We start from the raw sequence: 19,436 nt of genomic DNA, 5'->3' as shown, positions 1-19,436 counted from the left end.
TGCTTTAGTGTCTAGAAAAAGGCAGCTGTAGAGACAACACAAGCTCTCTTTGCAATCATCATGACAAAACTGAGTTGTTCAGATTTTAAAAAGACCAACAGTTGTGAAGCAATCATCTCCTTCTTTACCTATCTTTCATCAAGTCCTAACCTCTACAGCATTAAGTAATGGATGGAAAAAAAAACAGAATGAACATAGGTTGTTAGATCTTAAAAACAGCATTTCCGAAAATAAATATTCTCCCAAATTAACATCTTTTTCCAGGTGTTGAGAGGGCTATGTATTTGAATTAGTTAGATATGACTAAACAACAGCCTGTGTCCTATGACAAATACTTTTGTCTAATTCTCTCTGCCCCTCCACCTCGGCCCTTCACGTAAAACTAAAGTGTCAATTCCACTCACATCAGGTTTTCATAATGTCTAGGTTGCTGTCAACGACAACTATGCTCTACTGCATGCTTAACCTCAAAGTGCACAGAACAGCAGCACTATGACAAGTGTTTCACCTTGTGAGTATGTGTAGCAACATAAAACATATCATCTAGCACCCGATAATACAAACCCCATCAGTAGGAACTGGATGAATAAAAGTGCTCACTCCTTCAGGAAAGAACAGCTACTTCATACAGTGTAACAGTACATCTTGCCTAACAGGTCTTAAGTGGGGTCTGAAATTCATTAGAGTCCCAGAGCTACCTACGCCTGACTGAATGGATCTATTGGTCCATAATCAAAAGGACCTATTCAGCATGGAGTTTAACAAAACTAATGTATAAGGTACATATCATTCCCAGGGAAGGATTTTCATACCTATAACCTCGGATGAAACTAAAAAACTCCTCAATCTCATCTTCAACTATTCTTAACAATAGCCAATAGAGAAAAAAATAATAATTCAACTGTGCCTGAAACTGGCATTTTTTGAAACAACTCTATGGAACTATGTGGGATCACAGGAATCACTGTCACTAAAAGCAATTGAACTAACAGGCCCTGTTTTTAAATGGAAGGAAGTGTAATTCTTGGTTCCAGAATACCTACCTGTGTTTAGCTGGGTACAGTTAAGGTTTGATGTTTTTAAGTTACACTGTGAGACTCATATTCTCACTGTCTTTTTTTTTCCTATTGCGAAGAATATGTTGGCTGTGAAAAAGTGTTGATTTCTTTTAGAAACTGTGAAAACGGAAGTGTTAATAGTTACACTGACACTGATCTCTGATAAAATGTGTTTGAAAAGTGCAAAAACCTCAGAACAGTCTTTTGAAGTGATTAAATAAAGGCTTTTGTATTTTATTACCAATATTGCTAGCAGTAATTGTACTAAATTTTAAGTATTTCATCAATCCTAGAAGATGAAACAAGAAAGAAGAGAGAAACTGGATTTGGAATATTAAGCCATGGTTTTGCTATTTCTATATCAAAATGAGGACATACTTGGATTTAGAGAGGATCTAATCAATATTAGATAGCATTTCCTCTCGGTGGCTTACATACAAAAAATTTAGAATATTTCAACTACTACATCAAATTGTGACTAATAACATACACAATATATTCATTAACAAAACAGAGTAATGCAAAGTAATAAAAATGATGAAAAGTAAATTTCAAAACAAAACTTCTTCGTACCAGAAAAATAGCATAGAAAAATAATTTGAAATATTACAGGAACTTAACTTTTCTTATTTGGAATGAAAACAAAATTCAACATAAACATTTTCCACAGAACAAAAATTTATTTATTTTTAATTAATTGTAATCTGATGATCTCTATGTACATGTGATTTTGATATCCATGTCTATGGTTAAATGCATGGTAAGAAAAGTTCCAGTCAACTATATTTAATTGGTATATTTTAGTTTACAATGTGTTGTCACCATACAAATGAGATATTCATTTCCTTCTTAGCGGTATTTTGTTCTATGTTTAAAAACAATTTGATGACTCTGCAAGGCTCTCTTTAGTATCGCTTCTGCTCCCTTTTGCTATGAGACCTTTCTTTAAGTTTTCATTTGTACTCAAGTATGTAAAAAGTGAAACCTATATACCATATCATAGATTTAAACATGTTTTCATTTATAGATATAGATAGATGTAGGAAACAATATGTATACAAAGTTAAAAGACAGCTGTTCAAATATCCTTGGAAAAGTAGCAATATGAAATTTTGTCTTAGGAATACAACTATAAACTTGTCAGGAGTCCTAAACTCTGCAAATTTAGGATAAACCTGACAGGAGTCTCAAAAACAAGCCTGGATTAAGAAGGAAGCTTCACTAATTGACTTTTACAGAATAGTTACTTCAGTTACAATATGTTGTATCCAGTTCAAAAGCTGGAGAACCTGTATTTTTATAACCACCCACTAATCAATGATGGACTTTAGCTAATTTCATGTTATTTTGTAACTACTCTTTCATACTGCTAATGATCATCTGTACCATTTGTCCCTGATGTTCTCAGTATGAATTAATATAGACGCTCTGAAGGGGAACAGTCACAAAGCTTGTAGCACTATGCTAATTCCCTACTGGAAGGAAAGTAGCCCTGCTGAAGGATGAGCTGTGAGGAAAGTCTTTGGCTTACACCCAGCTTCAGGGTAATCCAGCATCTCTGCTGACAGTATGGTATGATTCCTGCTTGCCTAATTCATAATGATGTCCATGTTAAGTGAGAGTAATAAATTTGTCTAAAGGGAACCAAGCACGGCTCATTAGGCAGGTCCTTTCAAATTAAGGCAGAGTACTTCTTTATCACTGAGTAGTGACATCATATTCTCTTCTGCAGAGGGAATCTTTCCTCCTTTAAAATACTGCCCTCTCCAAAAGCAACAGTACTTCTTTTAGATTACTTGGATCTTTTCATTTTATGTGTGATGGATCCACCAAATATTCATATTTTAGCTCTTAGCTAAATTCACTAAGGTGCAAGAGACCCTTAACTTTTACTACAGTCAGGGAAAGCACTGTTCTATTCTATAAAGGTCAAACAAAACTAAGTCTACCTGCTTCATGCTCATGGCATGACTTTTACGCAAGAGGAGATACTCAATAACTGCCTGGAATACTGGTTTACCTGTTAAATATACGTTATATATAATATACAAAGTAATTTGGAGGTTGAACTGTAGTATTAGTGATGCTGGTAAGCAGTTTTTGGTGTGAGCAACAATCTGTGTAAGATGTTCAAAACCATCTCAATCATAGTTATTTACATACACAAAAAGAAAGACCTTGACATTTAAGTAAGTTTTATTTCCACTGTAAAAATGATGTAAACATTAATGTTTGCAATATTAGCTATAATTCTTAATAATGCATCAATGAGAAAATAAACAAAACTTGTGTGGTTTTTTTTGACTACTTTAGACATTCCTGAAATAAAAAGGTATCTGTCCTATCATAAACAAGATTCAAATCTAGCATCTAAACTCTGAAGACAAAAAGCTCTCTCCCATCAATTCAAGAATGACTCTAAAATAATACCAAAGTAACTGTAAAAAATAATCACATCATGCCTTTGCACCTGCTGGCATCAGTGCCCTGATTATTTTACTGTTTTTGCCACCTTTCACTTATTATCTCCACCTACATAAACAAAATACTTCTTTCTAAGGGATACTAATGATCTATTTCTTTATCTGAAACTTTGGGAACACTTTTCTCAAGCATCACCATTAGTTGCTATGGAGATATTTCTAATAGCATTTATAGGCAGCAGGGAACAGATTCACTCAATTGAAAAAAAGAGATACTCTTTCTCCAACTTATCCTCATTAATCAAATAATAATGAAAAAAAACCACCCTATGTCATCTGCATGCAGGCATATGTCTTGGGTTTGTTTTTTTTTTTGGACCCTTCTGAACTTTAAAGTCAAAAAACATGAGGAAAAAAATGTTGCAATTGTATAAATATATGTATTTAAATTGACACAATGTCAGATAAAACAATGGGTAGAATATTTTTTAATGTTCAAATTTTGTGAAAATATGCATTCTGAAGGGGAAAAATCATTACAAGTACAGGATAAATTTTAGCTTCAATTAAATTTCCATTAGAAACATCTTTGTGGTTGCTTGAGAGAAACGATGTTCATTCCTTGTAACCTAATAGGTAAATCACTAAGCTCGAATGTAAAATTAATTTCCTATTCTGCCTGACTAAAAGATGATGCAGGCTCAAAGACTTATTTTATTCAGAGAAAGAGTCTGAATATAGGTTTCTCCCGAGTCAGTGCCATAATTGTACCTGTTTGTTCCTTAATAACCTCCACCCAGAAATGTATTCATTTTAATGCTATATGAGGACAATTTTCAGAAGTTTTTATAAAGACAATTCATCTTTGAGGCAAATAACAAAACAAACGAACAAAAACCTATTTTAATACTTTCCAGAGAAGCATTGGTAGTTGTTTTCTCCTAAAGAAAAATCAGAGTGCAAGGTAATTACAAGCAAAAAGTTAAAATGTGCTGATGGCCTCTTTGGAGAGTTATTAAAGTATTGTACCTTTCCAAACTCTGAGGCATTATTGGCTGGAAATGAAATTTGAGAACAGATCCCAGAAGAGTAAACATTTCAATAACCGATAGCAATGCTCATATATTAGCATTCTAAGCCTTTGTTTACAAGTTTCTCTAATTTAAGTAATTGTGCTTATCATTTTTTCCATACTAGTTGCCAGTCTAAGGATATTTTTTATGTTCAACTTTAGTTAAAACTGCTCAATCAGTTCTTTGAAATAATTTGGGAAAAATATGAAATTGTTTCATACATGTCATATACAAACAAACGAACGAACATACAAAGAAAGAGAACCAACCCCTGAAACACCTTTGTGGGCTGTTCTGGAGCATACATCCTTTGTAACTGCAGTGTCTGCTTCTGGTATGGGAGGAAACATTTGCTGTCCTCAAAAATAAATCAAGATCTACTGCAAAATACAGACATTCTGAGCAAAATTTGACTGCTACTGTTTTGAAGATTTCTTTCTGAACATGTTCTATCTCTATCGTGTAAGGAAAGAAGAATTTTCCCTGCTTTTCCCAGCTGTTAGGGGATGTTACGTTACTGCTCATAAGAAATGAGAACAGGATACACTATTCTTCCTTCAAGTGGCTATGCAACTCTGCAAGAAACGAAAAGAAGCACCTGATTCAAAGACAAACTGGAAGGAGAAATCAGGTGGAAGAAAAGTCCTTATAATTCTTACATGGTTATCTATATGTTTGTTTGTTTTCCAACTTTAGATGCATTTGTTTTAAAGGTAAGAAAAGGTCTTTTAAATATCTACCTTGTAAAGGGCACAGATATTGGAAGAATAAGAATTAAATTTCTTAGAAGAGGGAAGAACTGATGCCTTTAACCAACAGAGAGATTGCAAGAATCATTTAAGTATATATCTTCTGTATTTGTTATTCTTTTCCCTTTCTTTCTGTGTATTTATCTTATTATTTCTTCCAGGAAGCAGGATCAGACTCTAACGGTGGCTGCCACAGCCAAACTCAACTGAGTTTTCCCAAGAGTAGACAGTTTATACTATCTACTGATATATATCTACTAAAATATAATATTATACAAAACAATAATAATAATAATAATCCCCCCTCCATTAAAAATATGTATCTAAAATTAAAGAGAAACAGAACCTTATTTAGAAACTTTACATTTGAAACGTCTTCCTTTTCTGAATCAAATAAAAATTTATGAAGTCTTTATACAGTGTTAGTTGTCATGCAATAATAAAACTGTCTGCTTTCAAAAAAGGCCCATTGAATGTATCCAAATTAACAACACAACAGAAATAGGAATTCTACCACTATGTACCCATCAAAGAGAAATGAATTGACATCACATACAGAACCACAGAATAAAAGGAAGATCAGGTCAGAAATGTGGTCATCTAGTACGCATCTCTATTCAAGGCAGGAGCAGCTACACACCTGCTTATGCTTAATAGGATACAATGATGGAAATTCAACAGCCTTGGTAGGAGCTGTATTTCAGTACTGAATGACACTAGCACCTAACAGTTTTCTTTGTTGTATAGCTGAAGACAACTTAATGATGGTTTTAATGCCGGTGGACAAGGAGAACATTTATGACTTCTACTTTTATTGTTATCTTATAACACAACTGTAATACAAGTTAAAGTGGGAACAGAACCTCTTTTCTTTGGAAACATTAAATATACTTAACATATAGAGCAGCAGGACATAAAATTACTTCAACTACTTAGAAGTGAAACACTCAACAATTTAGCACTTTTTTACAAGTGTCAAAATTGGCTGAAAATGTAATGTTCCCTAGATGCAGTATTAACCTGTTCATAAAAGGGATCCATTACTTATACCTCCTAAGCAGTTTTGAATTTGCATAAAGTACTTTATTGAAATCATACCAGGATGTAAGCCTTAGCCATTGACCAAATTATATTGATAATACACCTCAAAATATAGTCTGTACCTTCACTTTAAATATTTATGAGTCTATTGGCATTCATTTTAAACTTTATCTTAATATATATACATTTTATGTAGTTTCCTATGATTCTATATCATCCTTTTCCTATTAAAAATATCTGAAGCAATATTAGAAATTATTTTTTTCCCACAAAACACAACGTCTATTTTTCCTAGATGAGATCTAGATGTTATGTGACTTATTGGGGATGAAGAACAAAATTACAGGACATTCAATTGGGAAAAATAACGTAGCTGCATTTGAGCAATTTATACACTAACAGCTAAAAAATGAGGGAGGAAACACAAGTCATCTGAGATACCGAGTTGATCCTAATTACTACTATAGTAAGAAAAGTATAGCTACGCTGATGTGAATGATATCAGATATAAACATCAGTGATTCACCATTCTGACATACTGCCAGCATAGACTTCTTTTCATAACTACCATCACATTTCAATTCAGATCTGATATGACACCTGAATAAGCTTCCTGTTTTATGCTAAATAAAATATGCTGTTTATTGTAAATCTCCAAATGTTTTGCACAACACAGACGGGAGTGACTGAAAGATAGAAAGCATTTTCTCACAATTATAACGAGGTGCTTGGATGAAGCTGAAGAGCATTTGTAACTCAAGTAAACAAAGCAAACTTGCTAGAACATAAATGTAATATTTTCTATTTTAATTCACAATTTACCTGAATAATTTCACCTTTTTTTTCTATCGCCCTTGTGCAAGAAATTGCTTAAATAACAAAGTTACTCAGCAATTTATCAAAGATACTATAATCCTTTTTTTAAATATACACACACATGCACCTGCACACACACACACACATTCAAAAGATGCACACAAGTTAACTGCACATCAAAAATGTAGGAGGTACCAAAAGACATATTCAATTCAACCAGCTTTGAAGTGCTGGAGAAGCCAAGGCCATCTGCTTGTTTCTAAAGATAGTTAAATATGGCTTCAATTTTTGAAGTCTTGATCAATCCTAACATTGGAATTAGCTGGCTATTAATGGGTCTTTACTCCTCAAAATAGAGGACTGGGTGAAACAAGATTCTTCCAGAATAAAATAGCAATATTTATTCATAGCAAATAGTACATTTTCACCAATTCTGTTGAAAATGAATCATAGATACATTTTAATGTCAGAAGTGGTATCATCAAATTATCTTGCCAGAAAACGTCTTTAACATGAATTGTAGATTTTCATTCATATGCTGTGTTGATGTCCCAGTAGTATCAGTTTGAATACAATTGGTACAAAAAGGAAAGTGGTTTAAAAGTATCACTTTCTCTTATCAGTTTATTCCACTGATTCCATTCATCAGAACTGTTATAATTTCTAACTTCTTCCCAATTTGAACTTGTCTAGCTTTAGTTACCGATTGTTCTTGCTACCTGTTTCTTTTAAGGGTTAAAGAGTTCTTAAGTGTCCTCTATTCTCTCTCTATTAAGGTACTTGCACCCCATAATAACAGACTTATTACATTTTTATTAACTAGTTCTTATGCCTATCAATTCATATATCTTTCCTCCAGACCTAAAGTTATTTGTATTTTCATTAATGTCCCTTTTCCTTTGAACATAGACCACTGCTATGTTTGCCATTATTTCACAGTGAATAATTTAGTCCAATATAATTAAAATGTGATTATAGTACTCATTCTGCTTTACTTAATTTGCATGTCAAAAATTAACATTTCAATCCCAAAATATTGACTATGAAGACTTTTATACTTGTAATATACATATTTTTACAAGGTAGTTTGAAGGCTTTCTACATATTTTTTTTTATTTTTTTTTATTTTTTAAATAATACACTTGTTCTGGTAGTGTTTGAATGTGATATTTTATTTTATTTTACTTTTTAAATTGCAAATATTAGGGGATCAGTGCTCATTTGCTGAATTTATGTCAAAAAAACTTTTTCAAAGTCAAAATAGAGCATTTTAAAATCTGCTTTTACGCTTCAATTTTTACTGTTGTATCTGATTATTTAGAAGGTTGTAATCACATTAAGAATACTGACTTATTGTTGTGTATAAATTAAGTCTCCTTGTAATCTAATAAAAAAAATACAGTGACAACAAAATAGGGGTTTACTATGTGGTCTATAATAAATATGAATCCACTAGTTTTAAGCCATATAATAACCTCTGTCATCTCTGATTAAGCTGCAGGAGATTCTGCCTTTTAAGTGCCTTGTGTATGAGAGAACTGTAAAAACTGAAAATGTTACCTCGGTTTCATATAGTGTTCATGAGAAGCCTTTGGAATGGACATAAAGGAGGACATATACTCCACACATGCAGGCAACTGTGAAAAAAACATTGGTCATGGTGACAGCTGATTTCTGAGTTTTCTTTAATGTGTTGGGCTATATTCCCTTTTTGATGACTAAATCAGTGAAGTCCTCTGCTGGCTGTAGATGTTAATATTTATTTAGTGCTTTTAATATTTCACTGTCACCAGAAGTAGCATTCTGTCATATTAAAAAAATAATGAAATATTAATGTGTATTCAGTAGGATCTGGCAGTTCTTGTTCTCCACTGTACCGCTTCTGTCATAGAGAGAAACTTCAAGTTTCTCTAACTGAGGAAAATTACAATACTATTTAAAAGGACAAACTTAAGTCTCTCTAATTATTTTCTTTTTCTGGTTCACCAGAAGTTCATCAGAATTTTAGTTAGAATTAGGAAGTGGAAGAAGGAAAAAAAAAACAAAACGTGTTTTCAGACAGATTTACTAGTAAGGTCTCTTCCTGTTGCATGAGGGACATTTATCAAAGTTGCCAGAATACAGCAGCAGAAAATACTACAGTGCTTGGGTGAAAGTTGCATGCTAGTATACAATGATTATAGGTCTAAATATGGAAAAAGTTTTTGAAACATCTCATTCCAATCTAAACAAGCCAGATATGCAGATACATTTTGATTAGTAAGTGGTCTGATAACATTTGCTAATTCACTTTCACAAAGACATGACTCAAGACCCATATCCCTCCTGTTTCCACAGCGATAGTGCAGCAGTCCTGGTGAACACATTCAGTCCACCTTCTAAGTACACTCAACAGCCTGATCAATGTAGAAGGAAACACAATTTGGAAACTTTAATTCTAAAACATTACTTCTCCTGGGCAAATTCATATGAAGGTTTACTCAGACCACTTGCAAGTCCTGCTGCTTAAAGTGAGTATTGGCCACAGAAGCTGCATTTGTACTAATAAATAAAGCATGTATGGGACTGTTTGCTCTCACCATAGTTACTGGCAAGGACCATTCATACTGTGAAACTCTTTATCCTTCTTAAACAGGATGTATATGGGAAAACAGCTCGTTAGAAAATGTTTCTTCTGTCGTGATAACATTGAAGCCACACCAAGAATTGTTTGGGTAAGTGCTAGGTGGTCCATTTGGTCCGAAATCCAAGGTAGCAATCATATTAAAAATAATTAAGAGTATGGGGTGTTCCACCATCTGGGAATGTTTTATGATACGTATATCTAGTAAATGAGTAGCCTGAATAATTTAAGTTTAGACATGAATGTGGAACTAAACCCACTTCAGAGACACTGAGTAACTATATTCTTCTGCAAATGGCATTATTATCTTCCTGGATTTATCTCTGCCCAATGAAATATGATTATCTCTTATGAAGTAGAAACACAGAACAATTCTATCTTCTCAATATTTCTGAAAAGAATGACATGAACTCAGTAGCTTCTTTGGAAGAACAGAAAGTGTAGGAGAAGGAACAGTCTGTAGTAGAAGAGTCCAGGTTTCTTTTCATCATTTTTTTTCATCAGGCTTTCCAAGTTATCATACTATCTACCAATCTCTGAGAATATTACCTCTTTAAAAACCTGTTAGTCTACCATTTTACCATCCAACTCATTCTCCAAGAGAAGCCAATTTATTATGAAAGCAGCATGAGAGGTACAATAAAAGGGAGGAAGTTTGAAGGTGATCACAAAGTACCAAACTAACTTTTAAAAAAGTTGTCTCTGCTTTGGTAATATCCATGCAGACAATGTGTTTTGCACAAATGTGTCTAAAAACACACATTGCTAAAATTGAGACATTTATGATGCTGGCAGAAAAGCTTAACAAAAACTTGAGTCTCTACAGAGGCTCAATGTTGTAGTAGTAAAGGAAAGCTGTTTTTCTGGTTTCACTTGCTTTTACATTTAGTGAAACAATGCTTAAGTCCTATAGTATCTGCTATAGAAAACTAGAAGAAGGTGAAGATCAATACCCCAATGTCAGAAGGTATAATTTCACTGAAGTGAATTTTATACTACTATTTTTTAATTATTTAGAGTTTTTAGGCAGACAAAAAATATTGTTTGAAACACTTCAATATCTTATGAGCTTGACTATGCTTACAGACAATAAAGGAATAACTGAATGAGTTACATAATAAAGAAATACATCAGTGATATTCCTATACCACTTAAATTGGAATTGTCCCTATTCTGGGACATGCTCTGTTAATAAAGACTGAGAATGGAGGATCTACAGACAGTCTGAAGAACTAGGTGATAAGAAAGAAGAGCATATTTAATTTTTTTTTTTTTTTTTTGTACTTCTGCACAACAGTGCCAGGAAGGTACTGGTTCAAGTTTTACTGCTTTGTGGGCTGACTTGGCTGACTGGTCTAGCTCTCGTCTTATGTGACTAACTTCTGCTACACAGCTGAAAACAGAAAAATAAAATCCCTACATTCGTATACAAGAACAGCGGATAATGGAGAAGAGGAAAAAAAAGAAAATGGCAAAAAATGAATGAATGAGAAGTGTACCAACAAAGGAAGATTTCAGAGGGTAGGAAAATGAGGACAAGGTGCACGTCAAAAGTGAGATATTCCCTCTCTCCCTAAGCCTGGCTGTGTTTTAAGAGCATTGTTCATATTACTGTCTCAGTGCAACGTCTTTACAGAGTGAATAGCTGTTTCTGTTAATTTTCTCCCTACATGACCACTGCTAAAGAATCAATGTTTACACACACTTGGTAGTTAAAGGACATACCACTGTGAAGGGACGTTGCATTTAGAATGTGCTACTCCTTAACCAGGACTCCAGACCTCACAGCCAAACCAGTGGTACAAGAACTCTTACCTTTTCTGTTTCAGATTACTAGCAGGTGGATTTTTTGTTTGTTCTATTTGTTTTAGTTTTTTTTTTTTTTCAGGTTATAAATTTGCTTTCTTATTTTTGAAGTCACTGACATAAAAAAAAACAAACAACTGAATTTATTACAGCTGTTCCACCTCTAATCTGCCTCCTAAAGGAATGGAGTATGTACGTACATGAGCTACAAAAACTAGGAAATGTAGTACGTACATCAGTATAAGGTTTTCCCAAAAGGAAATACTTTTTTTTTTTTTTAAATAAGTTTGTTCATACTTCTTCATGATGCTAGCCTCTGCCTAGATGAAACTTCAGAAAAGACCAAATTAGCTCTTATATAACTTGGACCTAAATAAATAAATAAATAATAAAATACATAGGAAAGCACTTCAGATGAATGGAGACAACTTTTCATCTCTTTTTCCTCTCCTTCCCCACACGCTGAACATCTGGAAAACTGTTTTTCACTGTTTTAAAAACAGAGACAAGACAATATATATTATTTTTGAGTGAATTCAGAATGAAAAATTAAATGCAATGTTCCATAATGGCCCTATGCAGGTCGCTACTCACAAATTTAACTTTCTAAACATATTTCATTTGGCTTTTCTATTTATTACTGTTGAGGCAAACTGAAGAAATGGGGGGAAAAAAAGGACAAAAGTTTTCAGAATGGTATTCAGAGTTTTAAGGACTCTGCTGTCAGTCTTCATGCAATCTTACATTGCAACCATGAGTTGCATCAAGGTATTTGAAAGCAACAGAATTGATCCCTATTTCTTTTGCTCCTCATTTAGAAGAATAAATGTTACATTGGTTGAATGTGCCAGTAAAGTAAAACTATAAAACTTTTTTTTTTCTTCTTTTTCCAGTAGAAAACCCATCCTGCGTTATGGAGAAATAAAATTGCTTTCCAGTCAAAATCAGTTTATTTCCAATTTTGCAATGCCTTTTGAAAATATTCCTTATAGGTTTTGGCTCTGTATCTAGTGACACCGGGACTTCTGATATTGACTTCAAAGGAATAAAATTTGATCTTTTTCTGCAAGATGGTCACATGGATTTTCTAGTTGCAGTGTTATACTCTGGCTTCTCAGCTGCTCTGACAAAGTTCTATTTTATTTTACACTTTTTAATCATACCTTGAGAATCTTGCACATTATCTCATAAACTGAAAATGTTTTCTCAGCTCTTGTCCAATCCCAGGTTGTGACCTTGGAAAAAAAAAAAAAAAAAAAAAAAAAAACAGGAAAAGAAAGCAAGTTATTTTTCTTTATTTCAAGAATTAAGTTTATTAAAAATAAATAAATAAATAAATAAATAAATAAATAAATAATCTGTCCCTAAAACTTCCTACCTTTTACATCCAGTATGGTTTATTTTGAGCAATAACTACCAGGTACTAGACTGTTGCATCCAGACAGTGCTGAGGAGATATCCTGCCTATTTCCTTGTACCTTCAAGTAGCTTTGCATGCAGGCTGCTCTATACCTATGCTAGTGGGGGTTGCATTGATATGCCAACATTATACAGCCCTTGAATGGGCTCACAGAGACCCATTCCTCCCCACTTCTTTACTTATAACAAGTGATTTGCTCTAATCACCTACATTGTTTGCAAAGGTCCAAAACCATAAAACAGAACCCTCCAACCTTGCAGTGTCCTAGACACTTACTATATATATCTTGCAAACTAGGTGAAAAAACTAACAAGAAACAAAACAGGCAAATCTACATTTCCTTTTTTCCTTACCAAGATGAATCTTCTCCTAAATTCCAACAAATTGAGATTTAAATAATAGTCTGTTGCTCCTTGTTTTCTCACGACTTAACAGTTGCTTTTAACAGTATCAAATTTAGGCAACTATTTTCAACAGAGATACATAGAGCTTAGTAAAAGGATGCAAGGGTACGGGATCATAGTTAGACAAGGTAAAAAGGGATAGATTAATATATTTAATTGGAAAAAGTTCAACAGCAATCTATAAATAACTTTCCAAGAAAAATGCAAGAAGGAAAGAGGAGAATTAGTCACAGTCTCAATAGATCGAAGAATACACAAAACGGAATAGAAATAGAGGTTCTACATGAGAAAAAAAAAAAAAAAAAAAAAAAGGCAAGAAGTAATGAACAATGGCCCAGCTCCAAAGGAAGATAGTTCTGTCATTAAAATTGTTAGAAGAGATAAAGAGGTTGAAGAAGTTTGTTTTTCAAGATTTGGAAATACAAAGCTCTTTGAAAAATATATCATAAAATAGTATCCACAGCATAAGAGGAAAATATTACATAAGACAAATTTATTTTTCATCTAAAGAGAAAATCACCATGAATAGACACAGTATTCCTGAATAACATATATAGGTTTGGATGCCTTGGTATAAAACTTTCTTGATCAATTCAATTTTGTGATGTATGATAGAATTCTGTCTCTAACTAATTTTTAGGTATACAGGCTATTAAAATTGAATCTCTTTTGAGGAAATTACTGTCAAGAATTAAAAGTTCAAAATATGGTGTCATCTATTGGAATTTTATTTGTTTGCAGTCATCTTCAAATACACTTTTTACCATCTTATTGCAATATGGGTATTAAATAAGATATCTAATGAAGGAAGTGACAAAATACTGAGAGTCAACAAATTATGTTTGATATAGAGTGAGGAAGTGAAGAAATATTGGAAATATACATCCTTTATGAATGAAGAAGCTATTTAGACAAAAGACATGTAAAATTTTTTGTCAAAAAAAAAAAAAATCTATTTCTACTGTGGACAGAAAATGAAATGAACTTTTTCACCATGATCAGAGGAATGGGGAGATGAGTCTTGCTACAGCTCCACTGAGCCCAAAGCACCAGCTATACATGCTGATGTCATATTGCCCCATCACAAAAAGTAACTCCAATTCCTGCTGAAGCACAGAGACACTTGAAGCTTTGCTTAAAAGCTCACCAAACTCCCCTTTCTTCAGTAGTCTTTTCTGCATTTCCTGCATTTGCATTTTTAAGGGGACTTCTGAGGTCAGAACAAAACTCCTTCCATATAAAGATATGTGCAAAGTAAAAGCAACTGTAGAATTAAGAAACTCACAGAATATTCATATACTGTTTGCTCTGTTCACTTTTTTTTTTTTCTTAATTCAGAAGCTTGAATAGCAAGAGAAAAGGTGTTAGCAGGTTTTTCTCAATTGAAGTCCATTTTCTCTGAAATTTTCAAACTATAAGAAAATAAAACCCATCAGACTCAACATACTCAATGGAGAAAATGTACCAAGAAAAAAAAAAAAGAAAGAAAAAAAAAGTAACTTCTATAAAAGGTTTAAAATGCAAATAAGATGCATTAGAATTGCTCATGTATCTGAACATGGAAAGCAGAAGTATTATTGATCAAATAAATTAAAAAACGGCAGGGGGAGGCAGCATATATACTATTTAAACACGTCTCCCAAATGTGTTACACTTTGGAAGAGACAAGGAATATAGTTTAATTTGATTTTCTGGTTAAAAAGTTGGCACATCTCTGTTCAGAAACAGCTTAATCCAAGGAGCTTACATTGCAAACATAATTAAAGGTGTTTTTCTTATTATAATAACACTTTATGCATTCCATAATTAGAAGCTATGAAACTGCAGCATTGAAAGTTTGCTCTTAATCTTTTGTAATCCCTAGAAGAAATGAACACATATACCTGAAGAATAGCAAACATAACTATGTGTAAATGTTTGCATGTAGAAAGTCATTCTAAAAGGCCTGCTGCAGTAACTGAGAAGAACATTTTGCTGGTCATGTAAGTGTGCATTACATACATGTGTTTTTAAGGTACCTCTATACGAACCCTTCCTCAGTTTGTCCTTTAAAGAGTGTATTTGTCATTATTGTTCCCTCCTACTCCATGAAGAGAAAATAATTTTCTCTCTGTTTGAAGTGTCTTCCTATTTTAGAATAAGAACCAGAATCTGGTTAAAATAAAAAGTAAATAATAATAATAATAACAATAACAACAATAACAATAACAACGTTGTGCTTGCAGCTCATCTGAAACAAGACCTATAAATTCTTCAAGGATCAGTGCTTTGTCTCATAAAGCAGCAGATTGCCAGAATGGTTCACAGCCCTATTATAAATATGTTCTTTCCATACCCATTAATCATCACCCATCGTTACCCATTTATCCACCAGCAACACATTGCATCTGGAAACTAATAATAGAAATAATGTAAGATAATACTAGAAATAATATAATAATGTAATAACATAATTTCTCAGTAAAGAGTCCTGTAGTTTCTTCCACAGTGCTTACAAAAGAATAATCCTCTTTCGTATTCAACAGGAGTATTCAGCATTGTGTCTAGAAGGGAGGGCTCTTTACTTGACAGGCAGCAAATGCTGAGGTAGATGTACCAAAGTCAGGAAGGCTGCTTTTGAATTAAGGTGCTTAACAGAATAATCTGTCATTTTAACCTGATCCTGAAAAATATCCACCACCAAGAGCCAAACTCCCTGTGCTAGTGATGGGAGAGACAAGCTCCCATACTAGTGAACTGATGGGAGCCACCAACACTGAATACATGAAGTTTTCCTTTCATATTTACTTTCATTTTTCATGTCTTTACTATGTTTTTAAATACTTTCTAAACAAATAAGAAAAGTGATTGAAGAATGGTATGAAGACTTGTAAGCTACTTTTGAACTACTTCCAACATGAAGGATGTGCAATCTGGATCTGGACAACACAGGCTTTAGCAGCAGACAGAAAAGTCACCCAATAAAAAGAAATGAATTCACACTACTCTCCCCGTTGCCAATATGGTACTGCTAGTGACTCATTAGCTACTGGCTTAAAATTTAGCTAGAGGATATCTATATTTACTGAGGCTTAGATGTACCATAAAACTGTGGAATGAAATTGCTGAGTATGAGACAGTAGCTAAAATTTTGCCCCGTGTTCTCAGTCAGATTCCAATTAATATATTTAATGTAAACTTTTTCATTTACTTCTCTACTTTCCTTTTGGTGCTGCCAAGCTGCATAAAAGTTATATTCAGGATAAAATCTACAGGCAGAGATGATATTTTGCAAGCCTTGCCATTTCCACAGCATGCAAAAAGCTTTGGTATTACCAAAAATCGCAGCAGTTTGCCTTTAGAATTATAGTTTAGTTTAAATGTTACCAACTTGCTTCAGGCTTGTTCTGCCTGCCAAAGGGAAATGAAAAGCCCCTTTTTATCACAAATAAATCTCTATTGTATTTTTCTAAGTGCTCAGATAAGTAGGGGGAAAGAAGTGCTTGTTAGGTGCACAGTCATCTAATGAACAGTTATTTTCTGTCACTTTTATACCACATTCCCTGGAACTCTTCAGTGCTGGAAGTGCTGCAATGCCATTAGGTCAACGAGTGATATCTGAATGTGAAAGCATTGCAGATGTTACATTAAACTATTTTATTTAATGACATCTATGCCCACTCAGCATGAGAAATATACTTACTGGAGGTGCCATAAATTTATACAGAGAAGATCCCCTCAGTGCTAGAAACTTTGGTGTGTACATTCGATCCTGAAGGGAGTCTTGTTCCCGTTCTTCCGTCCAGCCCATGTAGACTATCTGACAGAAAAATCAATAGTGTTGACAAATTCCTCAGACATTTTCTTCAAATCAATTGCAAATATTTCAAGCAAGTAAGCTGATGTCTGTCAAATCTTACAAACCTTGAACCGCTGCCACAATGTGGTATATTGGCAGTTCACTTACAATCATGATTATATAAAGAAAGCCTGTTACATCAAAATACTTCAGAACTATTGTGCTAGCAACAACAAAAAAGCTAAGCCACATACCTAGCAGATGTCTGTTGTCTCTATTGTCTCATTAAGAGCTCTCTGAAGTAATTCTAAATACTTGCTGACAAATCACATCAGAGAAATTTAATGCAAGTGAAGTGTAATGAACCACTAGGCAGAAATGCAAAATCAAGAAACTGTTAAAAGTTTTCAGATACAAGACAGACAGATAGATACATGGGATCTTATTTTATCTTATATCGATAAAGCAAACATTCTGGAGCACATATTTTGAACATTGTACTGATTGAACACATTCAGAATTTAGTTATTTTGGAGTATTGAACCTCTTTTGCTTCAGCATAGTGAATTAACAGTGTTTTCAGGCATTCAATTTTGAATGGTGCTAAAATGTAGTCAAAATACTGCTAACTCTTAGCACTACTTGCAGCTCTTCAGAAACAGATGTAAAACTAGGATTCAGATGTAAAACTAGGATTCAGATGTAAAACTAGGATTCATTCAAACCCATTTCAGGATAAAATTCCCTACCTATCCACCTATTAAGTCTGAGTAACTTAATATCAAATCCTTAAGGTAGTATGTAGTAGTAAAACATAGCAGGAGTAATTACTATGCCAGGTTCTGGAGAACATCTGAACAGAGAGTAGACACGTCATAAAGATTCTGATTTATAAACATGCTAATGAATAGTAACGAACAACTTGCAGTGTGCCATGTGTACATTCCTTTTATAGAAAAAAGATGAACTCATATTTCATACATTGCTCCTAATGGAATAGATCTACTTTTAAACCTCTTTGTGAAATTGATTTCTACATTAATTAGGTATGCAGCATTTTTTATCTTAAATGACCAGATATTCTGTGTGTTCCATAATGAAAATGTAAGGATATCAGTTTAGGAAAAATAACTACAATTGTATTAACAGTCAATTAGTTAGTAAGCTTACCAATGGTATATATGTACTTAAATGAATATATTATGTTCTTTTGTAAGGAGATCTTATATGTTGCATACTTTTTAAAAAGCAATTTACACAAGTTTATTTCATTGCTATTGAGAAGAGGGTTTTCATCAATAATTCTGCATGGAATATACATTAAAATAGAGTTTTCTTTTTTCTATTGGATGTTATTGCATATTGGAAATTAATGGCTTTTTCAAATCCCCGTGTACAAAGCCTGCACTACTTCTCGCTATCAGAGTTTAGTAAGTATTTTCTGGTCTGTAGACAAACAGGGAGCAGGTCCATTCCTCTAAGAGTTACAGCAAAACCTAAACATTTAATTCAATTGCTAATAGCAAACATTAATACTGTAATATAATCTTGGGTTCAATGCTGAACATTTAAGTATCTGCTGGTTCAGTGACCAAAAAAGCTTGTAAGACTCAAAAAAGAAGACAGTTATGCCTCAATACTCAAGAATTAAGGAGAGTGCTCAACACTACATTGCCATGCAATAACAAAAAACCCACATTTTCTGAAATCTTATTAATTCCTAAATAAAAAATTATCAGAAATACAACCTGACAGTTACCATAAGAGAAGTTTTAAATTATTTCAGTTCAATGTTTATTCAGATTTCCCTTATTTCTGCTGTTTTGTGTGTTAATCAATGCAAGAAACATACAGAGATCCATCCTTCTGACTTGGTATTAATATGTAGAGCTTAGTGACTGAGAGGAGGAACATACAGGAGTAAATTTAATATGAAAATTGTACTACTGTTTACAGAAGTTTGATACATTTTCCTTCTGTAACTGGAAGAGAATGAATGGTCTCTAATTTCTAGGAATTAGGACATCTATGCTTTGAAATTAATTAAACTGAATTGATTCTGTGCCATCTTTGATTTGTTTCTTTAAAATTGGACACAGTAAGATATCATCTTTCCTGATGATACTTCATTTTTGGAAGTTTCTATTTCTCCTATTCATCAGAATAACAGGGCACAGTCACTCATGCTGTGCAGATGTGTTGATATTTCACATATGATTGCCTTAATACTAAAGCAGCCATGAAA

General features: G+C 33.4%; 1 protein-coding gene across 6 annotated transcripts in view; it reads right to left on the bottom strand.

Moving 5' to 3' along the window:
- Positions 1-19,436, bottom strand: part of SNTG1 (syntrophin gamma 1) — a 363,432-nt gene that overhangs the window by 32,218 nt on the left and 311,778 nt on the right. For all 6 annotated transcript variants that reach the window (XM_040550360.1, XM_040550362.1, XM_040550361.1 and 3 more), the window contains 2 exons: positions 17,096-17,212; positions 12,753-12,824 (listed from right to left, as the gene is read on the bottom strand). In XM_040550360.1, the coding sequence (XP_040406294.1) occupies positions 12,753-12,824; positions 17,096-17,212 (189 nt within the window). The remainder of the gene's footprint in view (positions 1-12,752; positions 12,825-17,095; positions 17,213-19,436) is intronic.

This window comes from Cygnus olor, chromosome 2 (assembly GCF_009769625.2).
Source record: "Cygnus olor isolate bCygOlo1 chromosome 2, bCygOlo1.pri.v2, whole genome shotgun sequence".
Taxonomy (NCBI): Eukaryota; Metazoa; Chordata; class Aves; order Anseriformes; family Anatidae; genus Cygnus; species Cygnus olor.
This window is presented reverse-complemented; position numbering and strand designations above follow the sequence as displayed.